The 15,006-nt window shown below is 42.4% G+C and overlaps 1 protein-coding gene across 3 annotated transcripts in view; it reads left to right on the forward strand.

The window, feature by feature from the left end:
- The window catches only part of Arpc2 (actin related protein 2/3 complex subunit 2), a 33,636-nt gene that overhangs the window by 13,104 nt on the left and 5,526 nt on the right, over positions 1 to 15,006 (forward strand). For all 3 annotated transcript variants that reach the window (XM_031367925.1, XM_031367924.1, XM_031367923.1), the window contains 4 exons: positions 2,751 to 2,796; positions 6,589 to 6,775; positions 7,994 to 8,087; positions 13,972 to 14,098. In XM_031367925.1, coding sequence (XP_031223785.1) covers positions 2,751 to 2,796; positions 6,589 to 6,775; positions 7,994 to 8,087; positions 13,972 to 14,098 — 454 coding nt within the window. The remainder of the gene's footprint in view (positions 1 to 2,750; positions 2,797 to 6,588; positions 6,776 to 7,993; positions 8,088 to 13,971; positions 14,099 to 15,006) is intronic.

Here is a 15,006-nt window from a genome sequence, read left to right on the forward strand (position 1 = left end):
TTATGGTAGCAATAAGACCAGGTTCTGTTCCATTCTTGATAAGATTCTTAATAAGAATCTTATCAAGGTGTCTTATTAAACGTCATAATCTTGGTTTTCATTCCCAAAGTGAAGCATAAGTAACTGTCTTGTAAATTTTTTTTAAGTTAACATTCTTTAGAGCTGACCTTTCCACCTGTCCTTCCCTATAACTACCATAGGGAAGTGCAAAGGGCTGTCTAGGCCTTGTGCCCTGGCTTTGGATAGCTAGAGTAGGAGGTTTGGTTCCTGTTGAACTGCAGTTGCTCTGGGGCGAGCCATTTATGGAAGAAAGAAAATGCTGCTGTACCAGTGTGTGCACGTTGTGGTTGGGTCTCAAAGCAGGAAGTATGACTCAGTTCCTGAATCAGTTTTAACGAACTAGGTTCTTCTTAATCTGCTTCGTGAAGATGCAACTATTTCTCTTTCTGAAAGTGGTAACTCTTGAGCAGCTTCAGATTTCGAAAAGGCTAACTATTAAGGAATATGATCGAGAACTTTGTAAAGTTTTACTCTAAAATCAGACTTAGAGTTCTAAGATCTTTAGGGAGCTGAGCCCTTTTTTTTGTTCAGGTGTTTTTGATTTGCTGAAGGAAGAGAAATAACCAGAGGGTATTTGAGGTAATTTTATCAGAAGGCAAGAAGCTGCTCTGCTGCAGCTTGTGACCCAACCTGGCTTAGATTTATTAAGACCCATTCCATCCTGTGCTTGGCCTGCTAGTGCAAGTCTGGAACACATTGCAGTTTTCATTGCTCCCACATAGGCCAAAGAGCCCAAGTGGGTGGAGGAAGTTGCATTCCCAGTGTGGGAGTGGGGTAAGCAGTAAGTGACTCCCTAGGTTGCTTAAACAGTGACTCCCAGCCTGTGATAACCACAGGAAGCTTGGTAGTGTTTCATAGTCCCTTTTAAAAGAACACTCTGCTGCTCACGAGGCAGATTTAATAGTTATAAGTAGGTAGCTCACCTTCCTCTTCTCTCAGCTGTTAAAAAAGAGGCACAAGTCTGTTTGTAAAGGTGAATCAAACCTGGAAGTGTGAGTGAACAGTGTGCTGCAGTGGTACACAGCTGTGAGCCCAGCGGTGGGAGGTGGGGCCAGGGCGGATCTTGAGCTCGAGGCCAGTTGGGTTACAAAGTGAGGCTGGTCTCCGGAAAGTAGCAAGGAAATGTGCAAGGGCTATTCAGGAACAGAGAAGGCCTTCAAAGGCTCAGTGGGTGAAAGCACTTGATATGCAAACCTGATGACCTGAGTTTTTAGTCCTGGAATCCTGGTGGAAGGAGAAAACTTGCCTTCTAGAAGTTGTCTTCTGACCTCCACACTTGGCACCAGCAGCCACACACATGATGACAATCATAAGTAAAAAGTTAGATATTTTAACGACAAATGACAAAGTAATTAAAAGTGGTATAAATGTGGCTCTAAATACTTTATAGATTTCAAAATATTGACTTGGTAAAACTGGAGGGACTTTGGTTTAACCCATGTCTGATACTCCCTTTTTTCAAGAATCAATTGTGTAGGACTGTAGCTCAGAGGGAGCTACAATGTTCCTTTTATACCCCAGATTTTTAAGAGAAGTGGTATGTGGAACACCTGAAGATCAAACTTCCATGTGCCACCAACAAAGTCTGTGACCTTGAGCCCTTCTCCTAAGTTCCTCTTCTGTAAAAGTTCGCTTTGTGGTATAATCCCCACCTAGAGTTGCCCTGGGCGTTGCCTGCTTTTCTTTCCTTGTAAACAAGTGTGATCATGAATTCACATTTTGGGATTCATACTGTTAACAAATTCTGTAGATGAGGATTGAGTATAGAAATATTAGAGAGTTATTCACTGAACTATTCTGAGGCTTTTACTTGAAATAATTCTAAAGAATGTTTATGAGTGGCTTCTCTGAGAGGGCATAGCTCTATGGTGAAGAGTTTATTGAACTTCTGCAGGGCTCTAGGTTTGGTCTCTGACATCACCAAGAAATGGAATATGGGTTTAGAGTGAAGGGCCTTGTTAACCTGTAATGGATATTTTAGGGTTTTCAGATGGAACATAAAACACAGGTTTGTTTATTTTAATGCTTTCTAGAGAGTTCATTGACTATAAGATGAGAGCATTCACACACCTTTAGATGGCTGTTGAACGTAATTAGGGTTTTCTTTATGCTGTCCTTCCAAAAGCTGGAACATAGTTAGCAGAGTGTTTTGGTTGGGGAAATCCCAGGTAGGTAGACAGTGTTGTGTAGAATACTGGTATTGCTAGCTCACTGAGATTCTGTTATCCATTGACCTTTGCATTAAAAGCCAGCTATGAGTTAAGTTATTTTATAGCACACAAAAACATATTGACTAACAGGTGTCGGTGCCTGGAAATTGTTCTTTACCCCTCCATTCGCCTGAACTAGGCTTCAGCCTGTGTTTAGTTGTGAACTCTTTTGTAATACTCGCCTGAGTATTCTATATATTTGAACTCACCTGCCTCTATAAAGTGCGGTGTAGAATCTGAAAAGAGAAAACGGATCTTTGAGAGACAGCCACTGAACTAGCCTTTGGATTATAATCCAGTTCTATGAGAGATCTGTTTTGTCACCTAGATGAATTCACTTTCCCCTCTAGTTTGTCACCCACCAATTGAAAATTAAGCAGATTAGTTTAGGAAGAGTTTATCAAAAGTACTACTGTGTGTCATAAAATAATGAAATTACCACAAATTTTGGATTAACTTTTCTTCTCTCTCTCTCTCCAGCTATTAAAGAGAGTGTACGGGAGTTTCTTGGTAAACCCAGAATCAGGTATGTAGTGATGCTATATATGTAGCAGCTCTGAATGATAGCAAAGCACTATGTCCTGTTTGTGTCCCACCTTTTGTAGCTAGAGGATTTTGTTTAAATTTTCATTCTATTAAATACATCTGCAGGAGCCCAGTTCACCAGTCAGCTCCCTCTGTGTAAGTAGCCACTAAAGGGTCATACTTTTTTCAGTGTGATACACAGTGGTTAAAAATTGGTAAGTGGGCCGGGCAGTAGTGGCGCACCCCTTTGATCCCAGCACTTGGGAGGCAGAGGCAGGTGGATTTCTGAGTTCGAGGCCAGCTTGGTCTACAGAGTGAGTTCCAGGACAGCCAAGGCTACACAGAGAAACCCTGTCTCGAAAAACCAAAAAAAAAAAAAGAATTGGTAAGTGGGTTATTATTAACACCCAAGAATAATTCTTTAGATCCTTTAGCCAGAGGAGCCTCTGTTGTCGGAGTGAGTGCTCTTTGAGCATAATCATAAAATCTCTTGGCACTGGGGAGCTAACTCAGCTGAAAAAGCAGCTATCTCCAAAGCATGAAGGCCTAAGTTTGAACAGCGGCATCTAATTAAGAAACAGTGCACAGTTGTAGTCCTAGTGCTGCGGAGATCCCAAGTGTTGCAGTAAATCTCCAACCTCAGTAAACCCATGCCAAAACATACAGCTCAGCTGCAGCATTTATAAGCTGCACACCTAGATTGGACAGGTTTGCCATTACACTACTCTGTTCTCCTGGGATGAGATCCCTTGCTACTTGAGGCTTCTCTGGGCCATGTTGGTTTCTGCTCCATCATCCTTCCACCTCTCCTCCTGTCTTCTTCCTCTCTCCTTCCTTCTCTTCCTCCACTCTCTAAAACCTCCAGGGCCACCCTTCCCTTCCACTGCCCAATCAAGTTAAAATGGGGAGAATGTTCCATGAAATCACCTGAGTACGTGATCTACTCCTCCTTGGGGCAGCAGAATTAACATCAGAATACAAACAGTAAGGGCTACCCACACCACACAGGTAACCCCAGAGCTTGCTTGCAGCCAAGCTAGCCTTATTAACAACCTCTAGTTCTCAATGACAGACCCCTTTTCAAAATACAAGATAAAGAAATGGAGAGATGTTTCAGCAGTTAAAGGGCACTGATTGCTATTCCAGAAGACCCAGGTTCAATTCCTAGAACCCGCATGACATCTCACAGGCATTTGTAAATTTAGATTAAAACAAAAACCAGTGAATAGTTTTGAAATTTCTGTTTAAAAAAAAGAAAACATAAGATGCATAGCTCCTGAGGATTCATCCCAGATTGAGCCCTAGTCTCCATCTATTCACAGGGATACACAATAAGTGGCCTTGGGAAGAGTGAACAAACATTGGTGTCCACCCACAATCCCTACTAACATTAGTGTAATAACCGTGTAGCATTATAGATTAGAGTAGCATTTATATTTGCTAACTTTTTTTGTTTGTTTGTTTGTTTTTGTTTGTTTTGTTTTTGTTTTTTCGAGACAGGGTTTCTCTGTGTAGCTCTGAAGACCAGGCTGGCCTCAAACTCAGAAATCCGCCTGCCTCTGCCTCCCAAGTGCTGGGATTAAAGGCATGCGCCACTACCGCCTGGCTATTTGCTAACTCTTTAGGCAGCTTTGGAGAGCACAGCCAGCCATGAAATTGATGATTGATAGCTTTGTTAGTTTTTTGTTTTGTTTTATTTGTCTTATATATATGATGAGTACACTGTAGCTGGATTTCACATACCAGAAGAGGGCTTCAGATCCCATTACAGATGGTTGTGAGCCACCATGTGGTTGCTGGGAACTCAGGATCTCTAGAAGAGCAGCCAGTGCTCTTAACTGCTGAGCCAGCTGTCTAGCCCTGTTTTGTTTTTTTAAAAATTAAAAAATATTGTACTGCCGGGCAGTGGTGGTGCATGCCTTTAATCCCAGCACTTGGAAGACAGAGGCAGGTGGATTTCTGAGTTTGAGGACAGCCAGGGCTGTCCTGTCTCGGAAAAAACAAAAAGAAAATTATTGTAGCTAGGTGGTGGTGGCACAGGGCTTTATCCCAGCATGAGGGAGGCAGAGGTAGGTGGAGCTACTTGAATTCGAGGCCTGCCCTGTCTACAAAGCTGGTTCCAGGACAGCTACAATAGAGACTCTGTCTCAAAACAGCAACAAAGCAACAGCAACAAAAAGCTGTGATTGTGTATATGTATGTGGGATGCGGTTCTGGAAGTCAAGGACAGCTTGCTGTCAGTCCCCTCTCACCTGTGCATACATTCTGGGCTGAGCTGAGGCCTGGGTCAACTCATTGATACTTGATCCGATACTTTGCACCCTCAGTGTGCGCTATTCCTAGCTGAAGTCCCTAATGAGGTCAGACATTGGTTATACTTTGCTTTTTGGGTGGATTCTGAGCAAACCTTAACTCTTTGTTGTCTTATTTTTTTAATTTCTTCAAATACCCCAAAATTGAGTAGTGATTGTTACAGTTTTTGATATTAACATAACAAAAATGGGCAAAGCATTACTTAGAGTGAAGATTTAAACAGCCTGTGCTCTCAGAAAGGAAGGTAGAGGAAGTAGGCCCATGGAATAACCTTATTAATAGTAAATAATATAAAAGTTGATTATTTGAGAATATGAGCTCCATATGGTTCTGGTACTATATTACCATCATCAACTGTTTTAAATGATCCCCAGCAGATTAAAGGTATTCAGAGGTATTCTTAAGAAATTATATATAGACTTTGGTGTACCATTACTGACTTGATTAATGTCTTTTCCTGGCATTCATGGGACAGAAAGAGGGAGGGTCACTTAATGGTCAGTAAACATGATTCTCAGTCCCTTTTCTGCCCTGTTTATTGGTGACCTCATCCATAAATTCTATGGATGTTTTAGATACCATTTTGCTATGTAGCCCAGGCTGTCCTGGAACTCAAAAGATACATACCTCAGTCTCTTGAGTGCTGGCTAGCATTGAAGGCCTGTAACCACGTGCCTACTTAAATACCGTACTTGTACCTAGCTTGATGCATACAGCCATCTCTTCCCTTCTACCTACTACATTTTCCTCCACCACCCCCTCAGACCTCCCTTCTCTGCTTTTGCCAGAGATGAGGGCATTGTAGAGGTTGGACAGTTTTCCAAGATCATACAGTGAGGCCAGAACTTGGACCCACTTCTGTTTAATTCAAAACAGAGTAGCCTATGTTGTGCTATATTTAACAAGACCCTGCTTCTCTGAAGAACTTTTCTTTCTAAATGAAGATAAGCGTATCTGTCCTGACTTCTTTGAAGAATGGCATGGGGGTCAAATGAAGTAGAATTCTAAAAACACTAGAAATTTATATTTTCAGATAGACGCTTTGGGGGAAGTACATATGTGAGAAACAGATTTTCTACCCTGCCTCCTCTCACAGAGGGTTTGCAGTGGGATGTGGGGGGGTCCTTTTTATTCCCTGAAAGCTTCCACATGCTGGCCATGTATATTAAACGGTTGGAGAAAATACAGACGTGTACAGCTTAGCTTCATATAGTCCTCCTTCACAACTGTCTCTAGGACCCTAACATTCTAGTTGGAGTTTCAGAATGTTACGTCTTCCCATTACATATTTGTAACTGTTCATCTTTGATACTGCTTGGGGTTTATTAACTAGCTATAAATATTTACATATTATAGTTTAAGGGAGGTAGAGATGAGCAGTTGCCTCTCTACTATGTTTACTTGGGAGAGATGGGCTTGATTTGGTTTTTGTTGTTTGGTTTTCATATAACTGATGGATGGTTTTTCTTTCTCTCACAAGGATACAATGTTTCTTTGCTCTATGATCTGGAAAATCTCCCTGCATCCAAGGATTCTATTGTGCATCAGGCTGGCATGTTGAAGCGGAATTGTTTTGCCTCTGTGTTTGAGAAATACTTCCAATTCCAAGAAGAGGGCAAAGAAGGAGAGAACAGAGCAGTTATCCATTATAGGGATGACGAGACCATGTAAGTAGGAGCTTGTTCCTCCAGCCTGAGTGTGGCCGTCTCACAAGGCACTTACTGAGAGAAAAAGTGTGTGATGAAACCTGAAACTCTGGTATATGGATCCTGTTGAAATTCTTTCTTACAGAATCTATTATATGTAAGTACACTGTAGCTGTCTTCAGACATACCAGAAGAGGGCATCATATCTCATTACGGGTGGTTGTGAGCCACCATGTGGTTGCTGGGATTTAAACTCAGGACCTTCGCAAGAGCAGTCAGTGCTTTTAACCGCTGAGCCATCTCACCAGCCCTCTTACAGAATTTCTTAATCTGGGATATAAGTAAGAAAGAAAATAGACCACTTCTAAGCATCTAAAGTTGACAGACGATAAAAAGAAAATCCTATGCTTTCCTTTAGGGCACTAATTTTATGATCTTTTTAAATGTGGTTTTTTGGTTTTTTTTTTGTTTTGTTTTGTTTTGTTTTTTAAGGCTTCCTTGTTATTTTATGTGTTTTGGTATTTTGTGGTTGTGGGCCATCTTGTAGGATGAGAATTAAACTCTTGTCTTCTGGAATGGCAGCCAGTGCTCTAACCACTGAGCCATCTCAGGCTCGGAACACTATTTTTCCGAATTCTCTTAATGAAAAGAGTTTCCCGGGGCTGGGGAGATAGTTCAGCTCTGCAGAGTACTTAGTGCTTTTCCAGAGAATCCAAGTTTAGTTCTCAACTCACATGACAACTCACAACTGTCTGTAAGTCCACTTCCAGGACATTAGCACACATGTACACAGGTATATGGACAGATAAAATACCCCATACATATCAAATTAAATAAACACATAAAAATTTTTAAAGATGTCCGAGATAATTCAGACACCATAGGCTAAACATAGATGCTGTTACTACAGCTCTTAAGTTATATGTATGAAGTATATAAATTCATACATATGTGTATGGATCTTCTCATATGTAAAGAGATTTTTTTATAAATGACATTCTAAGAATCACTAACTTAAAATGCCTAATATATACAAGATAAATAAATCTAGCTTTGTTAATTTCATTTCCTTGGGAATGTATTTATTGCCCTGCCTTTCCTGACTCCAAATACTATCTCTGGCTCACCTGTGTTTTATTGATTAGAGACCTTGGACTTCACCCTTCTCCTTGCAGGTTAGGTTAGGTTAGGAACAGTTCTTCTGACGCTGTTCTTAATTCCTGAGTTTTATGCCCTCAGGTATGTGGAATCTAAAAAAGACAGAGTCACAGTAGTCTTCAGCACGGTTTTTAAGGATGACGACGATGTGGTCATCGGAAAGGTGTTCATGCAGGTAAGGAGCAAAAATCTTGAGGGGAGATTGTGCTGTGGGGAGTTAAATCTTTACATGCTTGTGTGCACAGCCACCATATGGTCTGGACTTGAAGCTCAAAGGTAGAGCATTTGCCTGATTTGCATAAGGTCCCAGGTTTGGCCTCCGGTGCCTGGACAGATGGCAACAGAAACAAAACAACGTACATATCCCATACTTCATAGACTAGAAAAGCCAACAGTTCTGTTGGTGCTGAAACTTGAAGATGTAATGAACAAGCCTGTCTTAGTTTGCTTCTTTGTTGCTATGATAAAACACTGTGGCCAAAAACAACTTGGAAGAATGGGGTTTATTTCACCTTAGACTTCCGGGTCACAGTCCATCTGAAGAAGTCCTGATGGCTCCAAACCTAGCAGCAGGAACCGAAGCAGACACCCTGGAGGAGCTGCTTTCTGCCTGTTCCCCATAGCTAGCTTGCTCAGCCTGACTCCTTATATAATCCAGAACCACCAACCCAGCGGTGCCACAGCACGATCTAACAAAGACAATTCCTCCACAAGGTTCCCTCTTCCCTGATATGGCTGGGTTTGTGTCGAGTTGACAAAAACCAACCAGCATAGCCCCCCCACCAAGACGTGAATGTCTGCTTTCTTGTTGATGGTTCTGCAGGACAAGGCAAGAGGGAATTAATTTTGACTGAATAGTAGCTGTCCTTCCTTCTGTGATGGAGTGCTTGGTCTGAAGTGCAGTCTCATTTCCTTATGTCTTGTGTTTTCTCAGTTTTGTAGCAAGGCCTACCCTCGGTTTGGTTTAGGTCCCATGCCTTTTCAGAGTGGTCAGTAATGAATTCCAGAGGAGGAGATAACATATAGTAGGTGGAGCCATGCCACAGGCTAAGTGAGTCACCATAGACTGCCTCCTGCTGGGACTCAGTACAGTCTAGACCTATTTGGTCTGCTGGCCAGTCACTGGCTCTCGGACATTGAGAGCTTATTGGTCAGGAGGTGTTCAGGCACTGCCTTCTGAGGCAGGTCAACATTTGAAGTTTAATACACTGGTTAGTTTTTTTAAAGCTTTACGTATCCTTGGTAGAATGGTGAGTGCTGTTTGTTTTTTTTAATTCTGAAATAGCCAGGCTCGTGGCCCAGCCTCTGTCCAACCACTTAGAGGCCTGGGGCAGGAGGCTTGCTGCAAAATGGCCTAGGCTATAAATAGTAAGACCTTACCTCAATTTTTTTTCCTTAGGAAGAAAATTCTGAAGCAGAATCTGCCCCCCTTAACCTCCTTGATTTGAAAGGCAGTTGTGCTTATCACAGTTCTGCTTTGTGTTGGAGCCGCCTCCTGCCTAGCAAGGGAAATTTTCAAAATGCTATCCTCAAGAATGACCTTGTACTGGGATAACTAATCAGACATTTAGGAGTCCCTACGCAGAGAAACTTGAATGTTGACACTTTGACATTTGATAGTTTTGGGCTTCTTGAAGAAAATAAAAGCTAAATATCTGATTCTTAACAGCAAGCCCTTAGACAGACATTTCATATTTTTTCTGCAGAATTAATGGGAACTAAATGCATTAGTTAAAAAATTGGGCTAAATGTACGCTAGCAACTAATTTTAAAAACTGAAGTATGAATTTAGATTTGGTTGGTTTGGGGTGTAGGGGGAGAGAAGAGATTTTTTTTTAATTCTTTTTCCACTTTGTTCCTGGAATATTCCAAGCTATTTTTATACTATAAAATTTTTTTTATCTTGTAGAGTTTACTGCAGTTTGCTCTGTAGGGTTTTGTAAATGTTCTTTGTTGTGTGTGGAGGAGAGTATGAGTTTAGACTCAATGTTCATGTGGCAAGACGGTTACCTAAAACAGAAAGCAAGCCTGTTGTTGTGGTTTGGGTTTTGGGTTTTGTCTGTGCTGCCAGAATCTCTAGCCGATGACTGTTTGATGATGTGCGACCCATCTCCTCAGCCACCCTGTCCATACCAGAGGCTAGGGAGACCATAAAGACCAAGTTAATCACCTAAGATTTTTCCTGAATCCAGGAAAAGTTAGTTTTTGTTTTGCTTTGCTTTTTTTTTTCCTTCTCTGATTTGTTTTCTTTTCTTAAAATAGGCAGCCTCTCACCATGCAGCCCAGGCTACCCATAACTCAAGTGTTTACCTAGCTATTTTCACATTTGGAGCAGTCTGCTCCCCTCACCATCCATGTGCTGGAACTAGAAGGTTTGTCACCACATCTGGCAATTGCTTGTGTTGAGACATACACTTTGTTGCATTGGGGCCAGTAAGAAAAGCATGGAATTTGCACTTCATTTTTACACTTGGGCCATGCTGATCTTCTAATGTATGCTCCAGTTTTAGTGCATGCGCTACTCCAGTGAGCACTTCTGTTTTCTTAGACTGTCTCACTATGTAGCCTAGGCTGGCCAATAACTTGTGGTCTCCCACCTTAGTCTCTTGAGTTCTGGAGCGTGCCACTATGTCTAGCTTGAATTACATCCTGATTTAAGATACTCCTTTTTCATAAATAGTTTATCTCCAGAATAAATTATACTTTCTTGGAAGAAAGAAATAGCATAGGCTTAGCAGGTAAAGTCATTTGCCACCAAACACAGTGACCTGCATTCCACCCCAAAGTCCTATGCGGAGGAGTGAAAGAACCACCTTCCTGAAGTCCTTCTCTGGTCCACACACGCGCTGTAGCACAGTACTCTCACACACATAGGTGAAATGTCATAGGTGTTTTTAAAAAAGAAGTGTCCTGGTATTGAGCAAACGTTCTATCCTGTCAGAAGAAAAAGAAAGAATCTGGTTGATTTGTGTGTAACAGATAATGAAGGGGGTCTGTCTGGAGGGGCTGATTGCTGTTGCTGTTTCAGGAGAAAGCAGGGAGAAGAGAAGACATCAAGGTGCCTAAAGGCTGTTTCCTGCTGCAGAAAGTATTGATATAAATTTTTGGGGGGATGTAGAGAAAGAGTAGAGAGACTGGGTCTCATGTAGCCAAAGATGAGCTTGATTTCTTTGTGTTTATTTGTTTGCTTTTTATTGATTCTGTTTTGTTCTTTGTGGGGAAGAGGGTTAAGACAAGAATTACTGTATAGTCAAGGTTGTCCTAGACCTTGATGCATAGACCAGGCTAGCCTCAAACTCAAAGAATCTGCCTGCTGAATTAAATTTAATTAATTAAATTAAATTAATTAAGAATCTGAGTGCTAGAATTAAAGGTATACAACACCATCATCTTGAATTCTTAATTTTTTCCCAAGTGTTGGCTTTACAACATGTACCCTGTCTCCAAATATCTTTCCTTTAGGGAAAAAGGTATGAATTGGGAACAGGGCTAGCCTAACCCTGTGTTCTTTCTCTTCTCCATAACCCAACAACCACCAGGCGGTGTTCTCTCAGGCAGTGTATAAAACAAGCAGAGTACCATGTGACCTGTATTTTGCTAAGACTTGATAATTAGTATGTCTTAGGGTTTCTATTGCTGTGAAGATATACCATGACCACAGTAACTTTTATGAAGAAAAACATTTCATTGGGGCTGGCTTACAGTTCAGAGGCTTAGTCCATTATTGTCATGGTGTGGAGCAAAGTAGAATGCAAACATGGAGAGGAGCTAAGAGTTCTGCATCTGGATTGACAGGCAGCAGGAAGACAGTGAGCCACTAACTAGGCCAGGCCTCAATGTCCACCCTTAGTGGCACACTTCCTCCAGTTCAGACACATTTACTCAAACAAGGCCACACTGCCCGAGGTGCCACTTCCTATGAGTCTGTGGGGGCCATTTTCTTTCAGACCACCATACTGTGTTCCTCCTACTTGCAATACAAGTGGGAGCTTAGTCCCTGCCCCTTCCTGCCCATTGCAATAGTTCTATATTGGAGGGGATGGGGTGCTTTCTCTTACTCGGCAGGACTCTTTGAAGGACAGAGAAGAGATAGGAATAAAGCAGGAGCTTTGGCCTAAGGAACTCAGCCTGGCAGGGAAGCCAAATGCCTTAATGACTAGTGAAGTATAGAAATGCTTGTGCAGACGAGAATAGCAGCTCTCCAGTTGTCCCTGGCTGTTGGAGGCTTGCTACAGAAGTGGTATGTGAGAAGCAGCAGCCACGCTTCCTGTCATGTGGCCGTGTGGCCATGTTTTCAGGGTCCTAACCCTGAGACTGTCCTTAGCTTCATGCAGCCGCCATGTCTCAGGAGACCGACTCAGTCTGCCTGTTGAATTTGGGTCTCTCTTTTTAAAGGGCAGGGTAGTGAATCCAAGGCTTTGCATGTATTGCTGTTGTCCTTGCTGGGAACTCTGGGAGGGGGGTGTTATAGTCACTCATCTTTTTGTATAGGAATGCATAGGGTCTGGGGATTAAAGGATCAAAGGAATGGCTTGAGGTTTTTTGAGGTTATTTTGTTTCACTTTTTTCTTTAATACCCTAGTCTCTTTTTCTTACACTTTGATAAACACTGTACTTTTGTTAAGGACATGGGCTCTTATTATTTTGGATTGTTTGGTTTAGTTTTTTGAGACATTCTTCATAGGCTGGGGCTAGCCGTGAACTGTCAGGTACTGTCCCCTTCCAAGTTCTGAATGATGCGTCTGTATACTCCTGGCTGATTAGAATTGTCTTACTGTTTGCTTGCTTAATTGGGGGAGGGGGTGTCTTTCTATGTAATCCATGCTAGCCTGACTTGATTTCCCTGCCCTACCCTCCTAAGACAACTGAGTTTTTTCATTTTGTCATGTTTGGCCCCTAAAGGGAAGGGTTAAATTTGCTTTAGAGTTTTAATTGTTAAATTTTAAATAATACCAGGTACAGATCTCGTGGTTAAACAGTACTTGATCAAAGGCCCACCTAATAAAAGCATGGCATTCATGAAACTGAAAGTAAGCGATCAGGTGTGGGTAGACTGAGGCTGTAGAGGCCAAATAACCAGGAATCCAAAGTTCTCATCATATACATACAGAGTGCCCATAGACATAAAATATATGATTTTTTATTTATTTTTATTTTTTATTTTTTATAAAGTCCTTATTGGGCTGGAGAGATGGCTCAGCAATTTAGAGCATTGACTGCTTTTCCAGAGGTCTTGAGTTCAATTCCCAACAACCACATGGTGGCTGACAACTATCTGTAATGGGATCTGATGCCCTCTTCTGGTGTGTCTGAAGACAGCTACAATATAACTCAAAAATAAAATAAATTCTTTTTTTTAAAAAAGTCCTCATCAGGCTGGAGAGATGGCTTGGCCATCTCTTAGTGAGTTTAAAATCAGCCAGCTACATGAAGCCCTGCCTGGGGTGAGGGGGTGAAAGACATGGGGGAAAGCAAAGAAGTGAGAACCAAGGGAACAGGGAGTGTTGGGAACTCAGCCAGTTTTTGTAAAGAGCTTTCTGTGTATGTATAGAATTTAAAACTCAGGTAAAGCCTGGGTCCTACTTACCATGACCTTTTAAAGATTTCTTTTTTTAAAAACAAAGAACAACCCCTTTTCACACTGTACACGAGAGAGCAGTGAGCTACAGTGCTCATCTCCACTGGAAGCAGACCCTTGCTGCGGCGGTTTCTTTTTCTGGGGCAGTCTTCCCACTGTGCCCTGACAGGTGTGTTGCTTGCTGTGTGGCCCAGCCTGGCCTTGACATCGTGACCCTCTTGCTCTGTTAGTCCAAAATAAGAAAGGAGAAAGGGTTGCATTGCTGTGCTGTGTATCACAGTCTGAAGATCTGGCTTGTTGAGTGCTCTCTAGTCTTCTTTTTGAATCTGGTGTGCACTGAAAGCAGCTAGCACTTCTTGTACCTGAGGTTCGACAGTTCATTTTTAGTTATCTGTTGGTCAGAAGGACTATGAGGGTCTGAGCACATAGTGGATAAAGTGCTGTTCATCTCATACAAATTTCCCTTGCTGTATCTCCACAGGAGTTCAAAGAAGGACGAAGAGCCAGCCACACAGCCCCCCAGGTCCTCTTTAGCCACAGGGAACCTCCTCTAGAGCTGAAAGACACAGATGCTGCCGTGGGTGACAACATTGGCTACATCACCTTTGGTGAGGCTGGAGAGGTAGTTCAGTGGCAGAGTGCTTGCCTGCACACCTGGCCCTGGGTTCACTCTCAACACTGCACAAAACAACCCAAAACCTTCATCAGCAGGGTGGAGTTGCCTAGCATTCACATGGCAGGAGTACCTAAATCTAGGCAGCCTTAAGGAACATTTTTAGTGGGCAGAAGCAGGCACAGCATGTTTGTGTTTCCTCTTTTGGGCTGTGGCAGTGTCACAGGGGACTGATTACAAAGATAGGTACTGTTTTGCTGCCGTCATCATTTCCTGTTTGTTTTTCTTAAATGGTAAGGGAAGAAGGTAACCTGTGATGTCGGGAGTTAGGGGCGGACCATTCGGCATTGCTTGGCAGCTCAATAGAGTTCTCTGTCCTGTGGCAGTGCTCGGATCGTTGCTTCTGATGCCCGAGCTCAGCTGCGACTTCCTGAGTCTTCTTTTCTACTGAAGATACCAGCCTTAGTGTCAGCTTAGTGAGCTGGCTGACTCCTATTCCCACACTGCAAGGTTGTCTCCTTTAGTTCACCTTTAGCTAAGGGTGGAGCCCCTTGTTGCTGGTGAATGCAGTTTTCTCCCATGTGATAATTTTTTTTTTTTTATTTGAGATAAGAATTCTCCCTCTAGCCCTGGCTATCCTAGAATTTGTTATGTAGACCAGGCTGGGCTCAAACTCAGAGGTCCACTGACTCTTTTTCTTCAAACCAAGGTAAACTGAGAACCAGAGTTCTGCCTTTCTTCTCAGCCATTCATTTCAGTACAGTTGATAGAACTCGGAGCTGTTGGTGTTAGTGACTATAGGAACAGGAGCCCAGAGGCAGGTCTGTCCATGTAAAAGTCAGGACAGCGTGTACAGGCTATGAGTGGAGAGCATCTTACCCTGCCAGCCTGTGTCGGGGTTGG

This window comes from Mastomys coucha, unplaced genomic scaffold (genome assembly GCF_008632895.1).
Source record: "Mastomys coucha isolate ucsf_1 unplaced genomic scaffold, UCSF_Mcou_1 pScaffold14, whole genome shotgun sequence".
NCBI lineage: Eukaryota > Metazoa > Chordata > Mammalia > Rodentia > Muridae > Mastomys > Mastomys coucha.